This window comes from Notechis scutatus, chromosome 3, assembly GCF_049901735.1.
Source record: "Notechis scutatus isolate UNSWTSFEM ecotype Mainland chromosome 3, rNotScu1.2, whole genome shotgun sequence".
NCBI classification, from domain to species: Eukaryota; Metazoa; Chordata; class Lepidosauria; order Squamata; family Elapidae; genus Notechis; species Notechis scutatus.
The window spans coordinates 181,791,085-181,817,338 of NC_142011.1; the positions used below are offsets into that span (position 1 = coordinate 181,791,085).

A 26,254-nucleotide genomic window follows, 5' to 3' on the forward strand; every position below is an offset into this window, starting at 1 on the left:
CTTATATAGCTCTCATTGTTAAAAAAAAAAAAAAAGATTCCGCCTTATTTCAAGCTTAGATCTACCTCTTTAAAGTGTCCACCTGTAGATATACTCTCTTCCTATGATGGCTGTTTCAGTATTGAAAGATAGCTACCCTGTCTGCTCCTAGCCTTCTCAGCTTCAGGCTAGGCATGCCCGGTTCTTTTGCAGTTCAACTTAAAAAACCACAATAGCGACTGAAAAATTCATAGTTAAGTGATGCGGTTGTTAAATGAGATATCAAGCAATCTCAACTTGTGACCTTCCTTGCCAGCTTCTGTATTGACTTTGCTTGTTGGAAGCTGGCTGGGAAAATTGCAAATGGCAATCACGCTAACCCAGAATACTACAACCATCATAAATATGAGCTGGTTGTCAAGCACACAGATTGTGATCATGTCACTGTGGGGATGTTGTGGTAGTTGTAAATACAAGGATCAGACATGTCTTTTTTTTTTCCAGGGCTGTCATACTTCGGAATAGTTGCTAAATGAATCATCATAAGTTGAGGACCAGCGATAATTTCTTCATAAGACTTAGCTGTCAAGTTGCTCACTACCTTTGACACTGTTCTCTGTACTCTTTCCATTTCTTCAGCATCCTTCTTAAATTATAGGAATCCTGATGATGCAGTGATTAGAACGTATTGCAGGCTAACTCTTCCCACAGTCTCCAGTTCGATCCTGATGGGACCCAGATTGTTGAGGCCAATATGCTGTCATCGCAAACTGCTCAGAGAGTGCTGTAAAAGCACTATGGAGCATCATACTGTATAAGTCTAAGTGCTGTTGCTATTGCTTTTGTGCTGACCCAAACTGGGTGTGCTATATTCTAGGTGCCGTGTAACCAGTGCAATGGAACAATGTTCTTGGCATTATATCTCTGCTGATCCTGCTCAAGATCACATTGGCTCTTTTGGCAGCTGCAGCACACTGTTGCCTTATGCCTAATCTGTAATCTACCAGGACATCCTTCTCACCAGTATTAGTCCTAAATCACAGACTTCCTATCATGTACCTGTGCATCTGTGTTTTGGCTGGTTTTTCCTATCTAGAAACATAATCTTACATTTCTTGTCATTTAGCTGTGCATATTGTTGAATAGAGGCCAATAATTCAGTCTCTGAAAAGCCTTTTGAACCTTGAACCTTGGTGGGAAACAGAAGCACCAAAGCTCCTTACATCCAAATATTTACTCTTCAAATGCATTCTTCTAGGGCTAGTTACTATTTAAAAAAAATCCCAAGCAATTAGGGTATGTGGAAGGAGTGGGAAGGGAGGAGGAAGAACTGGAGAAAGCAAGAGCTAGGAATATAACTAGCAGATGCTGGGAATAAAAACAAGGGAGGGCCTCACTGACTTAGGTCATATCCCCATGGCTACTCTGCTTCCAGTTGCTCTTTGACTTTAGGGATACAAATGCATTCCTTGACTCTGGCTGGTTTGTTTTGACTGCCTCACAGTTTTCCAGCATTCATTAACTTCTTAAACTGCAGCTCACAAGACACTCCACAGGGGCTGTTTTTCTACTCCGCTTCTTTGGCTGTTGTGTACTTTGCTTCATTCTGGCCTCTGGATGCCAACAAGCACGCTCTAAATAAAGGACTATATGACTGCGAGGAACATCTAGTCAGTCGATGTGCCGTAAGTCTTTTCCTTACATGTTGGGGTTGTTTTGAATTAATTTGAAAGCACCTTCAAATAGCGTCCAAAGGGTGATCTCTGGACACCTGGGGACATTGGGATGAAGCTAGGAAGAATTAATTCTGTAAGAAATGAAGACAAGTCATCAATCTGGATATCAGCAAGACTAATGTTAATCAGCTATGGGTAATCAGATATAAAAGGACACCCATTCCCTATTCTTGCACATTACTCCTCCTAACCTTACATAAAATTGCTGACTGCATTTTTCACCCCAAAAGGCAGGAATGGATAATATGGTATGCTCAAGGTATTCTGGATTGCAGCTCTCACAGTTCCTTTTCACTGGGTACAGTACCTGGAGGTACTTCAGTCCCAAAAACTCAGAGACACCAGGCTGCTTCCTCTCCAATAAGACATGTTCATTGGGAAGATAAAACAGTGACTGCTCCGTCATCACTACAACAGTTAGAATCTTTCTGACTTTCAAATCCTAGTAAGGTTGAAGCAATTTAATGTGTTCCTAATTTTCCCTTCTCCCTTGTTTTGACTCAGCACTATTGAGATACATGAAGTGGATGGTAGAAATGAAACAAAAGTTAACAAGCAGGAGAGGGAAAATAACCAGTAATTACAGTCAATGTTATCAAACCCATTCTTGTTATGAGAGAATTATGGAATGGGATGAAGAAAACCTGGCAAATAATCTTTGATACCAAATGCTTCAGTGGCATTGTGAATGAGAATACAGGTCCATATGTTAGTCATTTTGATTAGCCACTTCAGTGCTTTTTCAGTTAGTCTCCTGCTGCTCAAATAAATAGTCCTGGGAAATGGTGCCAAAGGACTAAATGGAAAAGGATATGGTCACAATGATCCAAATTTGCCAATGGTGCTGGGCAGATCCCAGTCACTGACCATATAATCCACCATATTATTGACAAAACATTCCATGTCATATCCATAGCCAAAAGAAGGAATCAGCTAAAATGGGTCAGCTAAAGTTAAATTTAACTTGTGTCCACTGTTAACTGGAGTTGAAATAGAATCATTATAAGGACATTGTGCAGTATCTTTGCACCATAGTTAGGAGCATGAGAAGAAAAACTCTAATAACTCTACAAAAATGCTGTTTCAGATCCTCACTGTATAAAGGAACGCAGCCATAGCATCCCAAGAATCACCCTAACCCACCAATTCTCTGTGCCTTTTCATTATATTCAGTACTAATAAATCTAAATACCTTCATTATCCATACTATCAATGCTAGTCAGAAACCTTTCTATCTGCTTCTCTAAAATTCAACTTTCATTTCCATAGAGTAATACATGGAAAAACATTACCTGCGTAATTCTAAAATTGGAGCATCTAGATATCTTTTCCAAGGCTTCATTTCTGTTTTATCAAAAGCTAGTTATGATATATTTCTTGACTATTGGGTTTTATTGTTGATTGTCAGTCCTAAAAAGTAAATGCTATTAACCACATCACCACTTCAGTACCTTAATTGTCAACAGGTAGCTTTACCTGTTGGTATTAAAAAGAATTAACATTCCATTATATTCTGTGCTTGTTTGGAATAAACTGCACATTTGTTCTGTAAATATATTTAAGAAAGATTCAAAGAAAAACAATGAGGATCATGAATCTAGGAACTGGAAACTAAGTTTTACAAGCAGCAATGATGAAATTAGATGTTTAACCCTGAGAAAAGAGGAAGGACATGATATCATTTTTGAACTATCTAAACAAAGAAGATTTGGTCTTATTAACAGAGTTCAAGACAGAGTTAATAGATTGTTATAAAAATCAATCATACAAATAAGTATAGCTGAACAGAGCAGTAAAATCAAGTATGGGTACATAACAGTTTTCAACAGCTTTCTTAACAGGGATAATATGTAGAGATCACAAACCAGATGTCTCAACCACAACCTCAATCTGTAAAGCTGCCAGCAACCTGTTGAAACCACCTCAGGATGAACTTTTATTTTTATCTTTGGATTCAAAAAGTTAGGCATTCAAGTAGACTCTTTGAAGTATTTGAAGATTGTTTTACACAGGTATGTTTCCCTGAAATTAGCACAGATATGAAGAAGGCAAATAGAACCTTTACTCATTGCCAATTCCACTTCTATTTTAAATGGGGTTATCTATACAAATACAGAGATATAGCTGACAAAAAATAGCCATTCTTCCGAGTTAATAATGCTGTAAATTACATCCTTGTGGATTCTCGCTGAAATCAACAAAGATAATTCCAACTGCCCTGGGAAGTACTCACTTTGCTTGTGGCATTATACTGAGAGTATAATCTTCCTATTATGCATCTTATTTATTTTATTTATTCAATTTCTAAAGCTTCCCACCTAAAATTCACAACTATGGGTGGCTGACATTTAAAACAACATCAAAAAATCAAAACTTGAAGCAATCATACAAACAATTTAAAACATGGGTGTCCAACCCCGGTCTGTGGACTGGTATAGGCTCACAAACATGCCAGAAACCAGGCCACGTAAACAAGCGAAGCCCCATCCATGGGATGTAGGCAGCACATGACACCCTCCAGTCTGTGGAAAAACCTCTCTCCATGAAACTGGTCCCTGGTGCCCAAAAGGTTGGGGGCCACTGATTTAAAACATTAAAGCCATTAAAAACTATGCAGTTCAGTCAGCAGGAGTGCACTGTACTGCAAGAACAGTACTACCATTTTATGGGCTCCACAACACTCACTGATTCCCCAGGCCAAATAACAAAGCCAAAACTTCAAGACCTTCCAGAAAGCCATCAAGGTCAGGGCTAGCCTGACCTCAGGGGGAATTAGGTTCCATAGGACAAGTGCAGCAGCAGAAAAAGGCCTTCGTCCTGGATCCCATCAGATGGATGGAACCCACAACAAAACTCTTCTCCCAGTCTTGATGGGATAGGTAGATGTCACTGAGGAGAGGCAGTCACTCAAATAACCCAGCCCTTGGTGTATTGTTGAAGTATTCTCTTGCATGTTTTTCAGACAGTTCAGTTCACATAACATGCTAGATCCCAAATCTCAATTGACCAAGTATAATTGCTATGTGCGTCCAAAAATATTAAACATTATATGGTTCAGGCTCCATTCTAAGCTTTCTGGCTCTGGCCCATCATCAGGAAATGTCTCTCTCTCCAGAATATGCACATTAGATGCGTTATGTTTACTGAATATAGTTCCTGGTTGTATGTAGCTTTTAGTTGTTGATTAGGATGTTGGTAGCTGACTATTAAGTCATTAATTGTTTTTTCCTTGTGCCACTACATCCTTGGCTCCTAAATACCTGATAGACTGGTGGTAAATCAGTATTCCTATTGATTGACAAGGGGCCCATTTCCCAGGCTTCAATCATTTCTCTGACTATTTTTGTCGGCCAACAATTATAGTATCTGCAAAACTGAATACAAGCAAACAGTCAGAACAAGGTAAAAATTAAAAAGGTAAAGGAGTCCATGCTGATTTTACTCTGCTAAACATTGCCAACTGTAGCGGGTGATGCTCATCTCTGTTTCATTATTTCCATGGTCGTGTGGCCAGATGTCAGGGAGAGCTGTTATTTTCCCCCTGAAGTGATACCCATTTATCTACTCGCATTTGTACACTTTCAAACTGCTAGTTTGGCAAGAACTGGGACGAGGATGGTAGCTCACTTCATCAAATGGTCTTCTGGTCTCAAACCTGGGTGACCTGGTGACTAACCCAAATTGGACCTTGAATGCATGTCCTTGTTCATTACAGTGTGAGACTACCAATAAGTTCGCTTGCTCATGATCTTGCAGACTGGTGATTAGCTTCTTCCCAGTCTGTCCCACATGGTTGCAGAGGCAATTTATGCAGGATTATATGGTTTTAATTTATATGGCCTAATCATGTTCAGTTTTTGCTAGATTACCACTATGATGCTGTCTTTTAGACAAGCATTAAATATCTGGCATTTTTCCATGTGTTGAACTAAGCCTCATTGTGCGTTGGTTTATGATTATTATGCTTGTTTACCTGTTTGACCATATTTTCTTTGTTAAGGTTTTGATGTGTTTGACTTTTTATGTTTTTAAATCTGTTGCCATCCAAAGTCATTTTGAGTGTACAGTCAACAAGTGTAATTAATAAATTAATGAATTAACATGTCAAACTACAAACTATGTAACTAGAAACAAATTTAGCTATTGTGTGAAACCAGTGAATGCATAAGATTTTCATCTTAATTAAACTCTTAAACACCCATGCTTTCAATCTGTTTCATTATTACTTACTTGCCTGAATTTTATCCCTATTTTCTGTGTGTTTCTGCTTCTGTGGTCTTGCATTCTCCTGTAACTGTTTCCAGTACCTGCTATTAAGCTTAAGCAATGAGTCTGGGACTCATTTTAGGCTATTTTGTCCTGTCTGGGTAATTGTTATGCTCAGGAATGTTTTTAGTAAATTTAATTCCTATTTGCTAGAGTAGACACCTGTGTCTCAGAAAAGCACATAGAACATTTGTCTAAAGTAGTCTGGTTTCATTTGTTTTGCCTAATGATCAGTTAGTCATGGAGCTAATCCCAGATGATTTTTTGGAATCAGAATATTATACATCCATTATAATATCTTACATTGTGATCCCTGACTTATTATGTCATAAGGTTGGTTTACTGTTGATCTTTTCTTCTGGCTTGGCTGGTTTTGACTCTGAATTAGTGACTCATGATTGAATTCCTTTCTGCTCATTCTTCCATCTAGCCTTAGTTCTACTCCTTGCTCTTAAAACAAGTTGGTTTATGTTTACACCCTCCTTAACATTTATTCTCAAACCTGGGTAGATTACCCAAAATTGGATAAAAGTGATTTGTCTTGGGTGAACCCATCATGAACCCATGAACCCATCAGCCATAAGGACTTTCTGATAAGTGATTAAAAACAACTTTCTGATAAACAGTTAATGAAGGAAAAGGTTTAGGGGTATGAAGGAAAAGGTTTAGGAAGCACTGTTGTATAAAATATTCAAAATTACCCATTTTACACTGAAATCAATGGAACAACTAATAATTCTAGGAATGTGGAGCCGATCCCTGACTACATAAAGCAAAGCCTCCCTTAAATGAGCTCAGATCCTGTTGAATTCTTTTATTTTTAGCAAGTACAGTACCTTTGTGAGATATTCTGAACACAACAAGAGTCTGGTAGCCCCCTTTCAGCTCTTTTTCACAAGCCTTATTATTTTTAATGAAATTTAGTAGTCTGAAAGGGCTACAAAAAAAAAAAACCCAGACTCCTTTTGTTGTGATCTACATTCCTATAATTCTTTTTTTTTTTTTTTGGCTACCACAGACTGACACAGTTTTCCTGCAATGTATATAACACACTAAAGCATGGTGTAACATCAACAGTTACAGCTCATTAGTACACTTGAGCAGTTTAGTGGAAGAGAGTTTATTTTATTGGTTGTTGTTGCAGCAGCAGCAGCGGCTCGTTGTGGATTCTCTGCTCAGAGAAGGGGGAAGAGAAAGAGCAAAGAGGCTATTCATATTCATATCAGTTTCCACTCTGCATCAAGCAGCTGTTTGCTCTGTTGCTTACTTAGAGTGAGATCACTATTCCGTTTCTGAAGTTACAGCCGCTTTCCCTCTAAAGTAAGGAAGATATCGTTCATGGGTGAGCCTTCGTATTACTCCTTTTTACCCTTAACAACTAATTTCAGGTAGGAAAGACTTTTCCTTTTGATATTTTTAGTTGTTAGGAAGGGATGAGAGGGTAAAGCAAGGGGAGGACCTTGTTCAAATTACATTTTTTTTTTTAAAAAATGTTCATTGGGAAATATACTTTCTCAACTAGCCCTTCCCAGATTCTTTGGTCTGCAGCTTCCATCATTCCCTGTCAGTGTGTGTTGTAATCCTATGGAGTAAATACCAAGAAAGTGAAACAGAGGAACTTTTTCAATATTGTAGATAAGCAGAAACATGGTGTGTGACACTAGGAAATATTAGGAGGTAGAGGACGCTGCATATGAAATTGCATCATCCATTCAAACGCTTCTCTTACAGCTTATTTTTCATCAAACTCAATAGCTATATTGTGTACTGAGGTCTGCTTCAGCTTATTTTCCAGTACTATATTTGATCTCATACATGGTTTAGTATAGCTATTTTTTCTACCCTTTAATTATTCACCAACTATGGTAGCAAAGGAATTTCCATTAATGATACATTCTTTAAGAGTGTTTTATTTCATTTGTATATATAGGCATCTCACCTAAAGTGAATGTCAAAAGTAGCAAACCCCTAACTGATGATTCACCTCCATTTATTTCTGAAGATATTGCTTTAAGTAGGCAAGAGGTGGTAAACTCAAATGAACTTTGCATAGGTTTCATTGCCAATTCATAACAAACACAATGAGCAAGCTAGCAAATATTTATAGATACACTGCTGTGAATTTCGAACAAGTGCTTTGCTTTAGATGAAAAATCTTGGGGCAATTTATGCTATCTCTGAGGAAAGTTTTCTAAGATTACGTAATGTTTTGATGAAAACCATAACAGCCAGGCGGTTTAGTATTGTAAATCTATTTAACTGTCCCATGAGCTCACCCAGTACTGTAAAAGCAGATAAACAAATGTTCCTCTGATGTAATTCTCACAGTTCGTTGCCATTGGACAAACTGTCCAAGGCTTATAGGAGTTGAACTCCAAAACAAATAGAGATCTACTTCTAGTCTACATATTCTCTTTCTGTGCACCAACAGTAAGCAATATCAACTTCACCAGACCAGGAATCAGAGCAGAGAAGAGAAAGAAGTTTCTGCCCAGGGGAATGAAAGAAGCAAAGAACCAAAGAGATAAGAGAAGACAGAATTTAATCTGAGTTCTGGCTCAGACATCAACTGAAGTAGTAAAGATAGTGAAAAGTGGAAGATCACAGGTCACAGACCTGTGATACCCTAAATATGAACTAAATTATTATATAATTTTGTGGACTACAGTCCCTTTCATAAGAAAGGGTACTTCTTCATTCAACAAAAATCTATATAGATGCTGTTATGAAGAAAAGGATCCCATTTATTAATTTATTATTAATAGCATGTATCTTCATCCACAACATAAATCCATTTCTTTTGGTCTTACTTTTTTATTTTTCCTCTACCACAATTATTTTTAAAATAATTTCTTTTGCAATCTGGAATCATTCTGTATATTTACTGAAGTAGTAATTACAAAATGCAAAGTAATACTAAAGGGAGGTTTAACTGTGATATAACTACACCAAATGATATTGCTAGTTCACATTATAAACTTTTTGTGAATGAAAAAAAAAAGTTGTTTTTAGTTTAATCTTAATCTTTTAATGTTCATTTAGCAAAGGCTCTTCACATTTTTGGACAAGTCATTCTGCCCCAGTTTATTCTCATCATTTCATCAAACCACACATCAAATAAACACAGTACATCATCACTATCACTAAATAATTTGATTTTCTTAATTTTCTCCTACCTGTACATGCCCTCCATACCTGTACATGCTACCTGTACATCCCCCCCACCAGGCCAGGCTGAAGAATATCATCTAATGGGTTCAAATACTATACATCTGATTTTTACTCTGCTGCTTAATTCTTCAGGGGGGGTTTCAAGAAAAATGAGCAAAATATTGGGCCCTACAAAAGATCATTTTATGCATTTCAGTAGGCTTTCTTTGGCTGTTTTTGTAATAACAAGGTAATTATTCTGATAAATAATAATAAATAATTATTCTGACTTGAAAGAAAATATCCCACCACATTTTTTTATACTAGATTTTAAAGAATTATCTGAATTTTCTTTGAATCAAATGTATGAAGGATGGCACACAAACAAGAAAAACAAGATTGAAAATAGTTTTGTGCAGACTTCCTTCTAATATATACTTTCCCTAAACAGAGAGCAAATCCTACACTCACACACATTGATGATGTTACCTAGTTGGTTAATTAAATGTCTGCAAGCTTCAGTTCAACCCTGAGCTACATATATACCCTACTATTGATTTACCCTAATTGCATTTTTTTAAAAAAATGATGGATATATTGCAAAATTTGGAGTCAGGAGAAATGTGGAGAATAATTAGAATTTTATTAGTTTAAAAATGTGATGCGTTCATATTCAAATATGAACTGAACAAATTTATCGCCAATCCCTGACAGTTAACTGCTGACAGTTAACCTGGAATAACTTCTTTATACATAGCTTTAGCTGCATTCTTCAGGATGTTTAATATGTTGATTTCTTCATTTTAGCACAGAAAATCTGTGAAGGCCTATATTGATTATTAGCTATTCCTTTTTGTCATTAAGGCAAATGTGAACATTCAGGAGTAGAGTTATTGCTGCCAGTTGGTAAACTCAGAGTTAATCTCTGTATTGTGGGGCTTGTTTGTTGTAATACACTAATATCAAAATAAATCAAGAAACTACAGTTTCATACCACGGGTTACTTGTGGCAGGCTAACTCCACAGAAGTAATTCTGGCTATCAATTTGAGATAATATAGCTGGGCTTATATTTTAAATCAGGTTAGTCACACTTATTTTAATCAAGATTTCTGCAACAAGCTTCAGTGACTTTATTCACCAAAAATGCTGAACCAAATTACATTGTGGGTTATAATAAGAATCCAATTATAATCTCTTGGGTAAAAGGAAAGCTGGAATGCATAAAATACAAAATGCATGAATTAGAAAATGTCTACGGGCCAGCAATATTCATGCTCAATATGAAAAAAAAAAAGCTGTGATAGCTGAGGTTATTCAGTGTTTTCATTGGCTGAAAGAAGATACTTTATGTTGTGTAATAGGAAGAGAAATTGAGGAAGTGGAGATTAACTCCAAGGCCATGCTTATTAGTTGTTATTTCATTTATTTATCTCATTTAGAAACCACCCCTCTCCCTCACAGAACAACTCTAGACAGTGTACAAACAGACATAAACACACAAAAGTTATATACATTATAATAAAAATAATTAATAACAAGAATAAAATAATGTTAGATGGCTATCTCAAGTGATTGAAACTGGGAAGTTGGAAGACAGATGAGGAGATAATTTTTGATGTTCCAGAATCTGATAGAGTTTCCTCAGATGTAACAAAAAAATCCCTCACTTTTTTCTTTTTAGTGTTTTCCTACAAGTGCAGGGAATGCCTTTTTTCCAGATCAACCAAGTGTTGATCCATTGGTTGCAACAGGAATCGACTAACTGATGGATCTATTACTCAAGCCTGGCATTATGACCAAAGCAAAAATGACTGTCAATTGCACTGAGATTCTACCTTTTGTTTGAGATCTTAAAGTGCTTTCTATGGCTCATATCTCCTAATCCCAATCATGTGGGTTGCCTGAAAGACAATGACTGGTCAACATTTTCCAGGGGCTGTCCCTGATCCACTTTAGCAGCACTAAAACAAATCAATTATCCCACCAGTAATATTCCGCATGTAGAAATGCAAGGAATACTTTAATAGCCTTCAAAAAATATTGAGTCAAATCTTGGATACAAATAGCACTTAAACTTATATACTGCTTTACAGTGCTTTACAACCCTCTCTAAGAGGTTTTATAGAGTCAGCATATTGCCCCCAACAATCTGGGTCTTCATTTTACCAACCTCGGAAGGATGGAAGGCTGAGTCAACGTTGAGCCTGGTGAGATTTGAACTGCCAAATTGCAGGCAGCCAGCAGCCAGCAGAAGTATAGTGTACACAGTGATCTCAATAGAAAGTTCTCCAAATTAAATTTCCATGTGTATTATACAAAATACAGGTAGTCCTCAACTTATCACAGTTCATTTAGTTACTGTTACAACTGCATTGAAAAAAGTTACTTCTGACAATTTTTCACACTTATGACTGTTGCAGCATCCTCATGGTCACATTATTTATATTTGGATGCTTGACAACTGGGACGTTTTTATGACTGCAGTGTCCCGGGTCATGTGATCACCTTTTGCGACCATCTGACAAGCAAAGTCAATGGGGAATCCAGATTCACTTAACAATCATGTTATTAAATTAAGAACTACAGCGTTAATTAACTACAGCCTTAGCAAATGTGGCAAGAAAAGTCGTACAATGGGGCAAAACTCACTTAACAAATTTCTCACTTAGCAACATAAATTCTGGGCTCAATTGTTGTTGTAAGTCGAGGGCTACCTGTGATAGCTAAACTTTATGTGGTGCCTATCACTGCTTAGGCTTCCAGTGATAATTAATCACAGTAATACTATGTACTATGTATTTACTAGTATTTCAAAGCCATTAAACTTTTGTTTTTAACCTAAGAGAGGTCTGGAATCTGTGTTTCAAAGTCTGCTTTTCATGAACTATAAAATAATAATTTTATTATGGAGACTTTTCTGCTCTTCTAATCATGAATTTTAGACTTAATGTTTTCTTCCTTCTCCTGTCCTCAGTCCAAGCAAAGCACTCTTATTTTATAAAACAAATGCATTGCAGGTATGTGTTGTAATTATGTATAGGAAAAATCCTGGAGTACCAGAGGTTGTAGCCTTAGACTTGGATGAAAACTTGATGGGGTTCTGTGAAAGATTAAGGACATAAACAAAGAATTCACTTGAATGCAACTACTTTTTAATTACAAGAGTTTTGATTAGGGTTCCAGATGATGGTGGTGGTGACTATTATTACCGACCTAACATATTCAATGGCTTGAACATATTTGAAAGCCCCTGGCCTACAGACATCAGAAATGAACCTTCATGGAATTAAAGTGTTACAGTATAACTATTCCTTGTTTCTGCATTTTTCCCCCCAGACAAAACATTCTCTCCTTCTTATTTCCAGGTAATGATTAACTGAAGATGACGGGTCCTTGGACAACATGTTGCAATAAAAAACATAAACCCAAGAATGAATTACAGGAGTTGGACTCAGTGGCAGAGAACAAGAAGGAAAAAATGCAAATGAAACAAGAAATCAGCTTGCTTAATGGCATTTCTTTAATTGTAGGGAACATGATTGGATCCGGAATATTTGTATCACCCAAGGGTGTATTGATGTATAGCGGCTCGTATGGACTTGCACTTTTCCTTTGGGCCATTGGTGGGATCTTCTCTTTGTTTGGAGCATTGTGTTATGCTGAACTGGGGACATCCATCCTTAAATCAGGAGCAAGCTATGCCTATATCCTTGAAGCTTTTGGAGGATTTATAGCATTTATCAGACTATGGTCTTCCTTGTTAATCATTGAACCTACCACTCAGGCAGTCATAGCGATTACTTTTGCTAATTATATTGTTCAGCCAATATTTCCATTTTGTGAGCCACCCTATGGAGCAGTTAGGTTGATTGCAGCAGCCTGCATCTGTAAGTAAAATTTTACTTGGTCAATGCAATAATTTATTATATAGTACAGTTTTAGATTTCAATATGTTTTATTCATTTTCTGGAAAAACAGTGAGCCAAATAAATTATAGAATCTGCTTTTTTATCAGAAAAAAAAATCTAAATTCTTATTAGCTCAGTAGATTTGATTTGAAGATGAAAGCAGTTAAATATGAAACTTTTCGTTTTTTTGGTATAGTTTCCTGTTAACTGTCAGAGAGGGAATAGTGTGTACGCAGTGGATTTTAGATTTTGGTTTTCATTGGGAATGTCCTTTTTAGATCTTGATTATTGATTTCAAATGTGATAAAATGTGACAAACCAAACAGGACCGAAAACTGGAATATAAAGGCATTGGCTAATCTAGTAAGTTATTATTTAGAATGGCCAAGATCTAAAATACATAGGCCAACTATTTAGCTCCATATGCTAGAGTTAAATGTGCTGTCCTGGAATATGAACCAATATTTCATGTTAGAAATTATCAAGTAGTATAATAATGGACTAACTATATCTAAAAATAATTTGAGTCTACCCCCTTTGTCTTTTAACTCAGCATTATAACTTGTACATGTGATCTACATGATGAAGGCAATCTGGTGGCTTCCAGCTATTTTGAGCAAGAAATTGACAATTCACTGTTATTGGCCTTGCATCTAAAAATGGTCATATTTTTATATTATTATATTTATTCAGCACATAACTGAAACTGAACTTCTTTTCACCTTCCCAACACCCCTATAATATCATTTGCATTTCTGCTCTTTAAAAATGGGAAACTGAAACGAAATAGAAAGGTTTGCCAAGCCCATATAAGTTAAATACCTGAGGAAAGAATTCAAAAAAAAAATGTGCAATCATTTCAATGTTTACTGAAAAGTGTAGCACGTTGTGATTTATTTCTCTGAAAGTATGTGCAGTAATGTAACAAATTCTTACAATTTGTCTTAATCAGCCTGATGGCGAAATAATAGGATGTTTAGGATGGCATTTCTTCATGCCATCATGTGATCTGATTGATAGATTCTTTCCATTCTAAAACTGGCAAATCTGGTTAAACATGCTCAGAAATTATACCATTAAACATCAAATATAAATCATATTTTCTTTAAAGAATAGCTTACGTTGTTCCAATTGTTTTGCTTTCTGCCTCCCACTGAAGGGATATGGAGGAAAGAGAGATGACTCATTTTTATCTGTATGCTGCTGGCAAATTTGTTTTTGGTCTGCATTGCGCGCTCACCTTTATAGCTAGTCCTTGTTTAGCAACTGCCTCTTTAAGTGACTGTGCATAGTTATGATGCTGATGCGAAAGTAACTTTATGACTAATCCCTGCATTTACGATCTTCAAGGGTCTATTTTAAAAAAAGCAAGCTGAAGTACAGTCACAGGACAATTGTAATTTTATTTAGCAACAGCTAAATACTGTTGGAGGATTTTGGAAGATTCATAGCATATATGAACCAAGTCCCAAATATGGTCACTAAACAAGGATTACCCGTAGTTCTTTAATACATTCACCTACACTTTCAAAAAACAAAACAGCCAGGCTGTTAAAAAGAGATATTTCAAATAGCTTCTGTATCCTAATTAAATTCTAGCAAATTTGTTAAAATTTTGTATTCTAACAAAGTTCATGATCTTTGTTTCCTTTTTTTTTTTTTTTGCCTGTGTAAGGCTCCCTAACTTTTATTAATTGTGTCAATGTGAAGTGGGGAACCCGAGTACAGGATCTTTTCACGTATGCAAAAGTGATGGCTCTTATCATGGTCATAGCTGTGGGCCTTTATAAAGTTAGTCAAGGTAAGAATGAACTTACTGTTATAAATATGGCAAAGTAAATAGTAGATAGAAGCAAACATTGATTTTAAATCAGACTTTACTTTTTGGCTCTACGGTATGAAAGTGCATGTGTGTGTATGCACACACACAATGAGAGATGGATGGATGGATGGATGGATGGATGGATGAATGGATGGATAGATAGATAGATAGATAGATAGATAGATATAGATAGATAGATAGATAGATAGATAGATAGATAGATATGTGTGTGTGTGTATATGTGTGTGTGTGTGTGTGTGTGTGTGTGTGTGTGTGTGTGTGTATACATGCAGATCTGTGGTTGCAACTGAATAAATTATATTATATAATTATTCCTAAGGCTGTAGACCAGGAAACACCAAAACAATTCAGTTTTTAAGGCCGGATAAGACAACCTTCATCAGCATCCCATCCTTCTTGAAATCCATTTTTTTGTTATGTTCAAAATCTTAGCCATCATTATTTCCAAATATACCTTTAACCATATACTGCCAGGAGATAATTACTAGAGCAGATAATTATTGAGCAATCCAGATGCAAGTTTTTATTTTATATTTCAAACAGGGAGCTGATTTTAGTTCATTTTTCTTTTTAAATCTAATGGGGACAAAATAACTCCACTAAAGAAAATTATTGGAAAGACGTGTCATCGTATAGAACTTGCTTCCAAGTGGCGTATCTTTGCTCACATAACTAAATAATGTTCTTTTGTGACTTTTCTCCTCTGATGCCAGAAAGCTGGTATGAACAGACTTGCTTCCCAGGAGGATAAAAAATATATACAAGCAATATAACCAACTATGAATTCAGTTATGGAAAGGGAAAATGTTACCATGATTTTTGTACAGTGAATAATTTCAGTTCTGCTCCATTTTTACCTGAATACATACAAAATACCTATATGCCTAAATTTAAACAAAACCTGAAACTTCTGATGTTTCCACAGGAAAAACTGACAATCTCAAGGAACCATTTGAAGGTTCCACAACAAATGCAGGATTTGTTGCACTTGCTCTTTATTCTGCCCTCTTTTCTTACTCTGGATGGGATACATTGAATTTTGTTACTGAAGAAATGAAAAACCCAGAAAGGTATATGTTTATGCTGGATAAATATATCTCCTCCTCCTCCTCTTTTTGCATCTGTCATGGGTTTTTTAATGTACATATATATGAGTAAGGTCAGTAATATAGAAAGATACATTCCTATATAAACCACTGTATTAATATTTGCTTTATTCCTTTGAATTTATTCTTAATTCAGGTGCATTTAATATATTCTGCTGTTTTTCTTTCTTTCTTTCTTTTTTCAGAAACCTTCCACTTTCCATTGCAATATCAATGCCTATAGTGACTATTATTTACTTGCTGACCAATGTGGCCTACTATGTCGTGTTGGACATGTCTGCTCTCTTAGCAAGTGATGCCGTGGCTGTGGTATGTTGTGCATTATAGATTGTTGGGTGCATCTGATGGGCAGCCTCCCCAATCTCAGGAAATCTACATGTATTGAATTGCAACTCCAAGAATTTCAGTGCATCTGGAGAACGGAGGTTGAAGAAGGCTGACCTGAGTAATAAACAAATTTTTCTTACCACTTGCCTTTCATGCAGTCCAAATACAGTGCTTCTTTCATCAAAATAACAAAAACTGTGATATTGTGCTGCAACACTATCTCTTTGGGACCTGTGTATGATGTCATGAAGCACATACAAAAGCACAGGATGAAATGGCACAGCATTGTTTTCATCAGACCCATATGTTATAGGGGCTGCTGAACCAAACTTCTCATGTTTTCAAATCCCCTTGAAGAATTTCCTACTGCAATGGGAAATCTATATTGGGTAGGGACAGCATGTGACTAAATCAATTACACTCTTTGCTGATTTTAAATCTTAGTAATCTTTTAGATTTTTAGCCATAGAAGTATACATCAGGCTTAGTATTAGCTCATTTTCTTAGATGCTTTGACACAAGAATCAGTATTTGCAGTAGAAAACCTCGAGCTGCAGGAAAGCCAGATAATTTAGTAATTTTTCAGTATCTCTAGAACTAGATGATTGAATCTTTTTTGGCCCATTGGAGGTAGGAGAGGTATTGCAATTGTTTAAGGGTGCAAATGCAAGCAAAAATCACCTGATAAACAAACCATTATTTTCATGTAAACTGAACATCCGCTTCCCCCATGGTCTCAAATATAGCAAAATGCAATCATTTGCTAATGAATCTTAGGTTTTGCTAGATGCTCAGAGCTGCACACAATTCATTGGTTACCCGCTTTTTAAAGATTTATGAAATGCCAATTTATGGATATAGCAAGGCCTCCTTGTTTTCAAGTGATAGAATTTATTATGAGTATAATTCTGAACTAAAATTGTAGATAGTAAATATGGAAATGAGATATATTTGCATATATTTTGCAATCTTTGAAGCTTGAGTATTTTGAAACAAAATTAGATACTTTTATCAGTGATTAAGGGACAAAAATAGAGATAGAGAAATTAGTCAGAACATGTAGAAGAGCAATAGTTAAGAACTAAGGATCTGGGAATTAGAAAGGAAGCTGTTAGAAATTATCACTAAGCAACATTATCACCACGTTGCAAATATAACCTCTTGATTCTGAATTAGCAAGGCTGAGTCTTACTTTTAAAGTGAGTTATTATTCTGAAGGAGCAACCCATATTTTGGAAGCTATCAAATGATCTTCTTTGGGAATACTTTGACCCTTGGGTTAGAGCAGTAAGTTCCATGGACCTTAAACAGAGGACATAAATAGAAGGAGACACAGGACTCCTTTCCCATGAATTGTTGCTTCTCATCCAACACTCAAATCCAATGTTGATTCAAAAACATCTCTTTCGAATTACAGCATGGTCAATCTGACCTTCGAACACTGAAGTGGAATACTGCTAGAAAGCAGAACAGAAATATCAACTTCATATCAAGACCCGTCAGCATTATGTTGCCAATAGGTTCCCACTAGGTTCCTTAAGCTTGGTTTATTTTTTTCATTTTTATGTACATTATTACAGTGATATTAAATAATAAATTATTATCTTCTTTACAAAATAATTAAAATTTACAGCTGACTTTTTGCAAAACAAAAATTTAGTATGTATTATTGTCATCCTAAGAATGGTTCTGGGTTCCACATGAGACCCATAAGTATTATAAAATGATTGGTGTGCTGTATAGAAGTTCGGCTATCCATCTGTCTAGGACAACCATAACAACAACAGAATGATAGGAATCCAGGGCTGGAGGAACTGATACGCACAATCTCTGGTTTGTGTTTTGGCCAATGGATGCTTTATTATTGGTCACAACCACACTGAAAAACAACTTTCTATTTCATAGGTATAACTAGCTCATAAGAATACCTCATTATCGCTCAGGGAAAGCTTTTATTTAAAGTGGTAGAACCAAATTATATTTTCTACAACATACCTAATGCATATAAGTACTCAGTATTGTTGATTTTCTCCTTATTTTCACTCACATTACGTTGATTATTGAGGGATCCTTGGTGCTCTTAGACTTCGGTTGTTTTCTTGCAGATGTATCAATACCCAAACTAAGTAACATCATCAATGCACTGCTTACATTACCTACTTTAGGTAATGAAATGTCTGCAAGAAAACAACCAAGCTCTGAGATCACCAAGAACCCCCCATTTCAACCCTGAGCAACAAATATTCTCCTTTATGTTGATTATTCTTCCCTGTATCATATACAATATATACATATCTTATGGAACTGTTAGAAATGCATCTTTAACCTGGTCACCTCTTGATACAGTTTGGACTACAATTCCCAGGCAATATAAAGATAAGACATTATTTGCAACATAGTTGGGAATTCTTGACCATGTAGTTCCAACACTTCAGGAAAGCACCATGTTAGGAAAGTTTGCTGTAAAACAAATAAGGGTAAAGATCATCCAGTTGTGGATGACTCTAGAGCAAGGTGCTCATCTCTGTTTCTTGGCCAACAAAGCCAGTGTTGTCCAAAGGCATTTTCCATAGTCATGTGGCCAGCATGGCTATATGTCAAAGGTACATGGAATGCTTTACTTTCCCACCAAAATGGTACCTATTAACCTACTCACATTTGCATGCTTTCAAACTGCTAGGTGGGCAGGAGCAAACAAGGTATGTGATTATTTCTTTTGCTACCTAGAAGAAGTTTGGGACTTTACAAAATTCTCGTATGATTATAAAAAAATCTTACCAGATCATGATAATTCTTTTCTAGCTTTATTGTCTTTTATTACTTAATCACTAGAAATCTAGTTGTCCATGTTAGATACCTAAATTCAAAAGCTCTGCCAAGATGTTGGTATTGTCAGAACTCACTGGCTATAATTTTATGCTAGAACTTAAATTTCATGCAGTCAATTAACCAGACACAGGGAAACTAGATGAATGAATCTTTTCTTCTGTGTTTTTCTGTTGCAGACATTTGGTAATGAAGCTCTTAGCCATGCTAAATGGATCATCCCTATTGCAGTGGCAATGTCTTGTTATGGAGGATTAAACTCATCAATTATTGCAGCTTCAAGGTATGAGACACTAGAAAATGGGTACTAATGGACTGATAACTCAGTAGCCAATTCTTAATAAATGTTTCTGTTGTGCAATGTAATGCTGAGCATAAACAGCTTTTCCTAAAAAGTCTCCATCAGACTTTTTAGGAAAAGAAACTGGATGGATCATTTCTTGAATTTTCCCCAGGGGAAAGAGTTTTCCAGCAACCTATGAAGGGTAGGAGGCACTACTAGTCAAAAGACCAAGAGGAGGCAAGTTTATATCCTCTCTTGGAATTTAATTGAAGCCACCATAAGTTGAAAATTACTGGAGAAATTACTGTGAAAATTAAGCAATTCTTATTCTTATGTACCCTGCAGCCTACTGAATAAGTGAAAAAGCACCACATTCTACCCATGAGAATGTTACCAACATTCTCTATCTTTTCGGGGGGTGGGGTGCTATTTTATTAAATTGTCTGTGTAATGATAAATAAGTAAACAAACAAACAAATAAATAAATGGCACAGAATACTCCTATTTAGTGAAATTTATTTTGTTATCACTCTTTTTCTCTTAAGATACTCTCTTCCTTGTTCCTTTCCCTCAAACTATCAGATATCAATATGATAGCAAAATTAAATTTCATTTTAGGAAAGGCCTGTTACAAGGATCAGGTGCTATATCTTTGATAATTCCATCATCCCCAACCAGCATGGCCAACTTTGTATGCAACAGCCATGCTAGCTGAGACTTGTGGAAGTTGAAAACCAATATATTTGTTGGGGGGACACTGGGTTAAAGAGACTTAATTTCAGGATACCACAGAAATTTATTGTACTATCAGCCCAGAAATTTATGGTAATGTGTGCTTTTAATATTCCCACCATAGTGCTTTCTGCTCATTCATTAATTCCTGGAAATGGCTCAAGAAGCAACCATGTGTTTTCTTTGAACTAGACAGCTAAAAGCTGTTTCTTTTATTAATATTGCTATGAAGCTGAAATTGTTTTTTCTTCCTTCTGGTTCCCTCTAGTGTCCAACTTTTAAAGTTGTTTTGAAATCCTGCCTTTAAAAGGATAAATAACAAGGATACCTATAATTAATTCCAAAATCTTATTTTAACTCCACCAGACCCTTAGTCAATTTGTAACTTTCAAGGTTCTAATAATCCTTTTGCTATTTATTCCAAAAGAAAAAAATAGTTTTTAAATTTGAATTTAACATGTATTTTGCTAAGAATTGAATGAAATTTGCCTGGTGCTATAAAGCTTGTCATCGAATTGTTCCTAATAGCTGAAAAGCAATTAACAAGCAATTTCTGAAAATGATTAGAAAAGGAAGTAATGTTTCAAGAAGAATCTCACTCTTCTACGTACTGTATAACTATCTTGACTATAAGAATGCATTTCTTATAGTCATTTATATTTACCCTGAGATTCAATAGGGGGTTACAAGATAGAGATTTTTAAAGCAATGGCATGTCAGCTTCCCAAAGAAGTTCCAATCTACTAGTTTTGATAGTGGCGATTTCATATTTTATTTAAACAAAGAATATTGTAATTGTTCCATATTAGCAGGATTGAAGACCTGCATTCCTATTGGCCCAGAAAAGCCGGACTGGGATTGGACGTTGTAAACACTCCCAATTGGCTCGTATAGGGTTTGCCGCGATTGGTTAAAACCAAGCACGGCAAACTCAAAGAACTGTCATTGGCTGCCTAGCCACGGCCAGCTCTATAAAAAGAGCTGCCGCGCGCTAGGGTTTTCGTCTGAGTATATTTCCTGTTAAATAAAGAGCTGTTGTTCACTACTCGCGCCTCGTTCTTATGGGACCCACCGACCATACTTAACAGTAATGATGTTCGATTCTGAATTCTCTGAAGAAGAACAAAATTAAAATTATAAATTATTTTAAATGGGGAGGAGGAAGAGGAAGTATCTGTTACGCTATGATTTACATAAATATTATTGTGAATGTATAGAATTATATACTCATACTTTTTTCTCACTTTTGATAGACTTTTTTATGTTGGAGCTAGAGAAGGACATCTCCCTGATAGCCTGAGCTTAATTCATATTAAATGTTTCACCCCTGTTCCTGCTCTTGTTTTTAATGTAAGTAATGATAAAGCATACGAGAAGAAAGTGCTTATTTTCAAATCTAGATTCATATATTTATAACTGAGCCAAGCAACTTATTTTCACAAACTTAATATATAGGCATTATTCATGCAGTCACAATAGTACCCAGTTCATGTCTGTTTTGAAGACTGGTTGGATTTAGTGGTATGTCTTTGAAGTTGTGTATAAGACTTCTAGTCAAATTATTCTCAGGCCATTTTATAAAAAAAATAAGAGCAAGAACCGTCAGCAACAACATACATAAAGAAACTTCCCAAATGTAACTCTATAGCAGGGGTGTCAAACTTGTGTCAGCATGGCAGCATCACATGACAAATTGGGACTTTTTTCCCCTTCGCTAAACTGGGTGTGGGCGTGGCCAGCACGTGACCCATCTGGCCCATGGGCTGCAAGTTTGACAGCCCTGCTCTATAGCATCTGGCTGGGGATTGGGACCACATATTTTCTTTCATTGTCAAGTTCAAGGGCAACTAGCACAAAAAGAAGCCTTGAATTGATGCACTTTATCTAGTCAAAGTTGCTAGCAATGGAGAGACTAAATTGGGAAACTGTAAGGCATCAGTTGAGACAAATCAGTGATTAAGTATCATTTAGAGCAGGCTGGGGAATTCTGGAAGTTGAAGTCCATATATCTTAAAGTTGTGAACTTGGTTGTTGAAAGTTGAAAACACTGATTCAGAGCATATTTATTCCCCCCCTCCTATCTTTACACTTCATTCTTTCTCTTTTATCTCCTGATAGGGTTTAATGACTTTGGTTTATCTCCTTGTGGAAGATGTCTTTCTCCTGATAAATTACTACTGTTTCAGCTATTGGTTCTTTGTCGGACTATCCATTGCAGGATTAATATATTTAAGGCATATCCAGCCAGATAGACCAAGGCCCATTAAAGTAAGTGCATAAGGGAATTAAAGCTTAAAATTGTAACCATTATTATATAGTTCTAGTTTTTATATTAAGCCTCTGTGAACAATTCCATTTATGAAACCACAAACGTTTTGCTTATAGGGCAAAAAAAAAAAAACAACCAGGCTGCAAAAATGTATATATTCACTGGGTGGCAACAAAGAACTAGCATTTTCTAAATGTTTTCAGTGTTAGGTAGTCATGCCTAGATCTTTGCAATTCTGATGTGGTAACCCGTTTAGGAGCCCATTATTTGAGACGCAAACAAAATATTTCTGATATCTACTTTTTATCTGTTAAATTGGCTTCTGGATCAAAGTGGAGATCAGGTTGTTCTTGTTACTGTTGTTTCAAATCATGCACTAAGAAATATTCTTTGCCGTGGGTATAAATATTTTTTCTGGGATATGAAACACAATTATAGAAAAGCTTACTTGAAATTGTGAGAGTTATAGTAATCAGAACATTTTTCAGAAGCACTTTAACTTAGAATTCTCTTTTTTATTTTTAGCTCAGTCTCTTCTTTCCCATTGTATATTGCATATGCACAGTTTTCCTTGTTATAGTACCTCTGTATAGTGATACAATCAATTCTGTTATTGGAATTGGCATTGCACTCTCTGGAATTCCTGCTTACTTTTTGGGAGTTTATTTACCAATAGAAAAGAGACCTCGGTATCTTCATTGGCTTTCTGGTAAGAAACTACATCATTTATTTACAATTTTGCAAATGTATATTGTCCATATGTTATATTAAAGATTAAAAGGGATGGATGGAGTAATCTTAACATGGATGAAATCACGAGCTATTAATTTGTATTTACTTTAACTCTTATCCATATAATGATATTGGTATCTCCTTTAGAGAGCAAAATAGACAGAATGGCAACCTCAACATGCAGTTGAAATCCACATGCTTTGACTGTCTATCACAATAACTTATGTCTATGGAGATTCTCAATCATCCAGGTCGTGGTTCTCCCAAAAGTGCTTTTCAAAAGGCAACTGAACTTCTTAGTCTTTTCATTGAAAAGATTTCATTTCTCATCCAAGAATCTACTTCAGTTTTGAACACAATAGCTTTACTTTTTTTTTTTTTTTAATAACAAATTTTATTAATTTTCAAAGACAATACACAGACAAAAAAAACATAAAACATAAGAACATAAAACATCTTTTCTAAAAACTGCTTAACAAAACAAATAAAACATCTCATTTAAGTACATTACTCTTTTCCAATAGCTTTACTTTTTGACACCTCCAGCCAGATACCCCTCCATGAGGGAATCAACCGTCCAAGGTCCTAGAACACATATACATCCTTCCTAACAAAACTTTGCACACAGTTCCTCAGAATAGTTCCATTAAATCATAACTTTTAATGAAGGGAAAAAATGAAAGCTGGGAATATTTTTTTTAAACCATATTTGGTTAATTTAACTGTAGTTAAAATTTAATGTAAGTTAGATTGAATAAAATTAAATTTTGGTCTTTATCTTTTGTTTTCACTTTGCCCTGTTTTGTTTTTTGTTTTAATAATGCAGTCCTCCTCATTCTCTCTCTCCTTTAACTTCCAAAAAAAATTGTATCCCTATCTCATATCAAATATCAGTAACCAGTTTGTTATAAAAAGCAGGCTTGTCATGTTAATGAACACTTTTACATCATAAGAAATTCCAATAATGCTGACGTAATTCCTATTTTTATAATATGGTGACTTTATTTTATCTTGCAGCTACCACTACACAGTATGTTCAGAAGTTATTCTGTTGCTGTCTGACAGACATGGACCCTGAAACAGAGACACTGGAAAGCAAAGCAAAGTAGACTAATTTGGACAATCCCTAGACTTTACACATCCAGACAGCTGGAAATACTCCTTTGTGCTGTAGAACAAACCAAGAAATGTATGGCTGTACTGTGCAACATTTTGCTGGATTTTTTCCCCCCAGACTATTTTACTTTATCCACCTTTTCTATGTTGTTATCAATTTAAGAGATTTTTTTTATATCCCTATGGATTGTTTTTAAAATAAGCAGTCCATTGTATCAAAGCAAATGCTAGGGATTTAGAGTTTCCCAGAAAAATGACATAGATAGCAACAAAATAGAAAGGAAAAGTTAAAATAATGGCAGGAAGTCAAACTTAAAGACATCAACTTTCAGGTTCATCCTTGAAAATTCTAAGGCATTCTCTTTTACAGATGGAAGGTGTCCAATTTATTTGGTGGATGAATATAATTAGTCTGCATCAGTGGAGTTCATCTTGTGCCACTGAGTCAAATCCATGAAGGGTACCAGTGGAGACACTGTATGTCTTTGTACTGGTGCCTAATGTTTAGACACAATATTGAAACATCAAGTGTTACTGTCACTGTTATACCACAGTGTGCCTTTTCCCCTGCAAGATTAATATATTATGAAAAAAATATAATTAGTAAAGAACCTTGCTGTTAGCAGCATCTTCAGAAGAGGAATGAGAGCTGTTGACATATCAGGAGTTCTAGTAGTGATTCTGTAAATAACAGTTATGACACCAGTACCAGGCTATCAGTGAGAACTATGTATGCCACACTATCATATTTTCTTCTAAATCTTCAATTTTCTGCAATATTGTAAAATACTGTATGTGCACGCCTCAATCAACATTTTTATTTTCATTCAGTCCAAATGTTTTATATATTTTTAAAAAATGCATGCTCTATTGATAGATGACTGTCAAACTTACTTCAGTTTTGAATAAACCTGAGTTTTAAATAACTGCTTTATGTGCCATTGTACACATAACTGAAGAATCAAAATTCCCAGAATTTGTGAGTGTGTAAAGCTTTTTCTGGAACAGAACTAAAATGAATTTAATTCAAAAGATTCCCTATAAAATTCTGTATCTGAAATTTATACAGGGATGTTTGTTCAACATATGCAAATTTATAAAATATCACATTCTGCTGGACTTAAAATATGCTTTATTCTTATTTCCTCTAGACCACTAAAATAGAGTGATGTTACCTTAATTCACTTTTTAGATAAACTCATGAAAAAAAAATGATACTATGATAGTTTTACACCAATTTGTAAAATGCTATACTTCAATGCAAAATCTTTTTCTGGAGAATAAAAGAATCTGTGGAGTTCCATTTAGGTATTTAGGTATTAAAAAATCAGAAAATAAAATACAAGCTAAATAGTCATGACCTTGCTGAGGATCCAAACTCTGTCAAGGACCTTGGAGTACTCATCTCTGATGATGTAAGTGCTAGAGCCCACTGTAACTACATAGCCAAAAAGGCATTAAAAGTTGTTAATCTAATCCTACGTAGCTTCTTCTCTGGTAATATCACACTAGTAACTGAAGCATACAAAACATTTGCTAGACCTATACTTGAATACAGCTCATCAGTCTGGAGCCCATATCATGTATCTGATATTAACACAATTGAAAAAGTCCAGAAATATTTCACAAGAAGAGTTCTCCGCTCCTCTACTCATTGCAGAATAGCTTATGCCACCAGACTTGAAACTCTAGGCCTAGAAAACCTAGAACTACGCCGCCTCTGGTCTGATCTAAATATAGTATGTAAAATCATACATTGTAATGTCCTAGCTGTCAATGAATACTTCAGCTTCAACCATAACAACACAAGAGCAAACAATAGATACAAACTCAAGGTTAACTGCACCAAACTTGACTGCAGAAAATACGACTTCAGCAACAGAGTGGTCAATGTTTGGAATACTCTACCTGACTGTGGTTTCTTCTCCAAACCCCAAAAACTTTAACCTTAGACTGTGTACTATTGACCTCACCCCCTT

At 35.6% G+C, this 26,254-nt stretch overlaps 1 protein-coding gene across 6 annotated transcripts; it reads left to right on the forward strand.

Annotated features, from left to right (window-relative positions):
* The first annotated feature begins 1,539 nt into the window (after nt 1-1,539).
* On the forward strand, nt 1,540-25,201 carry LOC113428537 (Y+L amino acid transporter 2-like). Of its 6 annotated transcripts, none has more exons than XM_026691117.2 (10): nt 1,540-1,664; nt 12,499-13,020; nt 14,717-14,842; nt 15,810-15,954; nt 16,176-16,299; nt 19,323-19,426; nt 21,412-21,508; nt 22,277-22,426; nt 22,953-23,136; nt 24,177-25,201. In XM_026691117.2, the coding sequence occupies exons 2-10, from the start codon at nt 12,516-12,518 to the stop codon at nt 24,266-24,268; spliced, it is 1,527 nt and encodes a 508-aa protein (XP_026546902.2). In that variant the 5' UTR covers nt 1,540-1,664; nt 12,499-12,515; the 3' UTR covers nt 24,269-25,201. The 6 variants fall into 6 exon arrangements, with proteins under 6 accessions (XP_026546902.2, XP_026546881.2, XP_026546895.2 ...); XM_026691096.2 differs by lacking the exon at nt 1,540-1,664 and adding an exon at nt 7,101-7,369; XM_026691110.2 differs by lacking the exon at nt 1,540-1,664 and adding an exon at nt 7,158-7,323.
* The last annotated feature ends 1,053 nt before the right edge of the window (nt 25,202-26,254 follow it).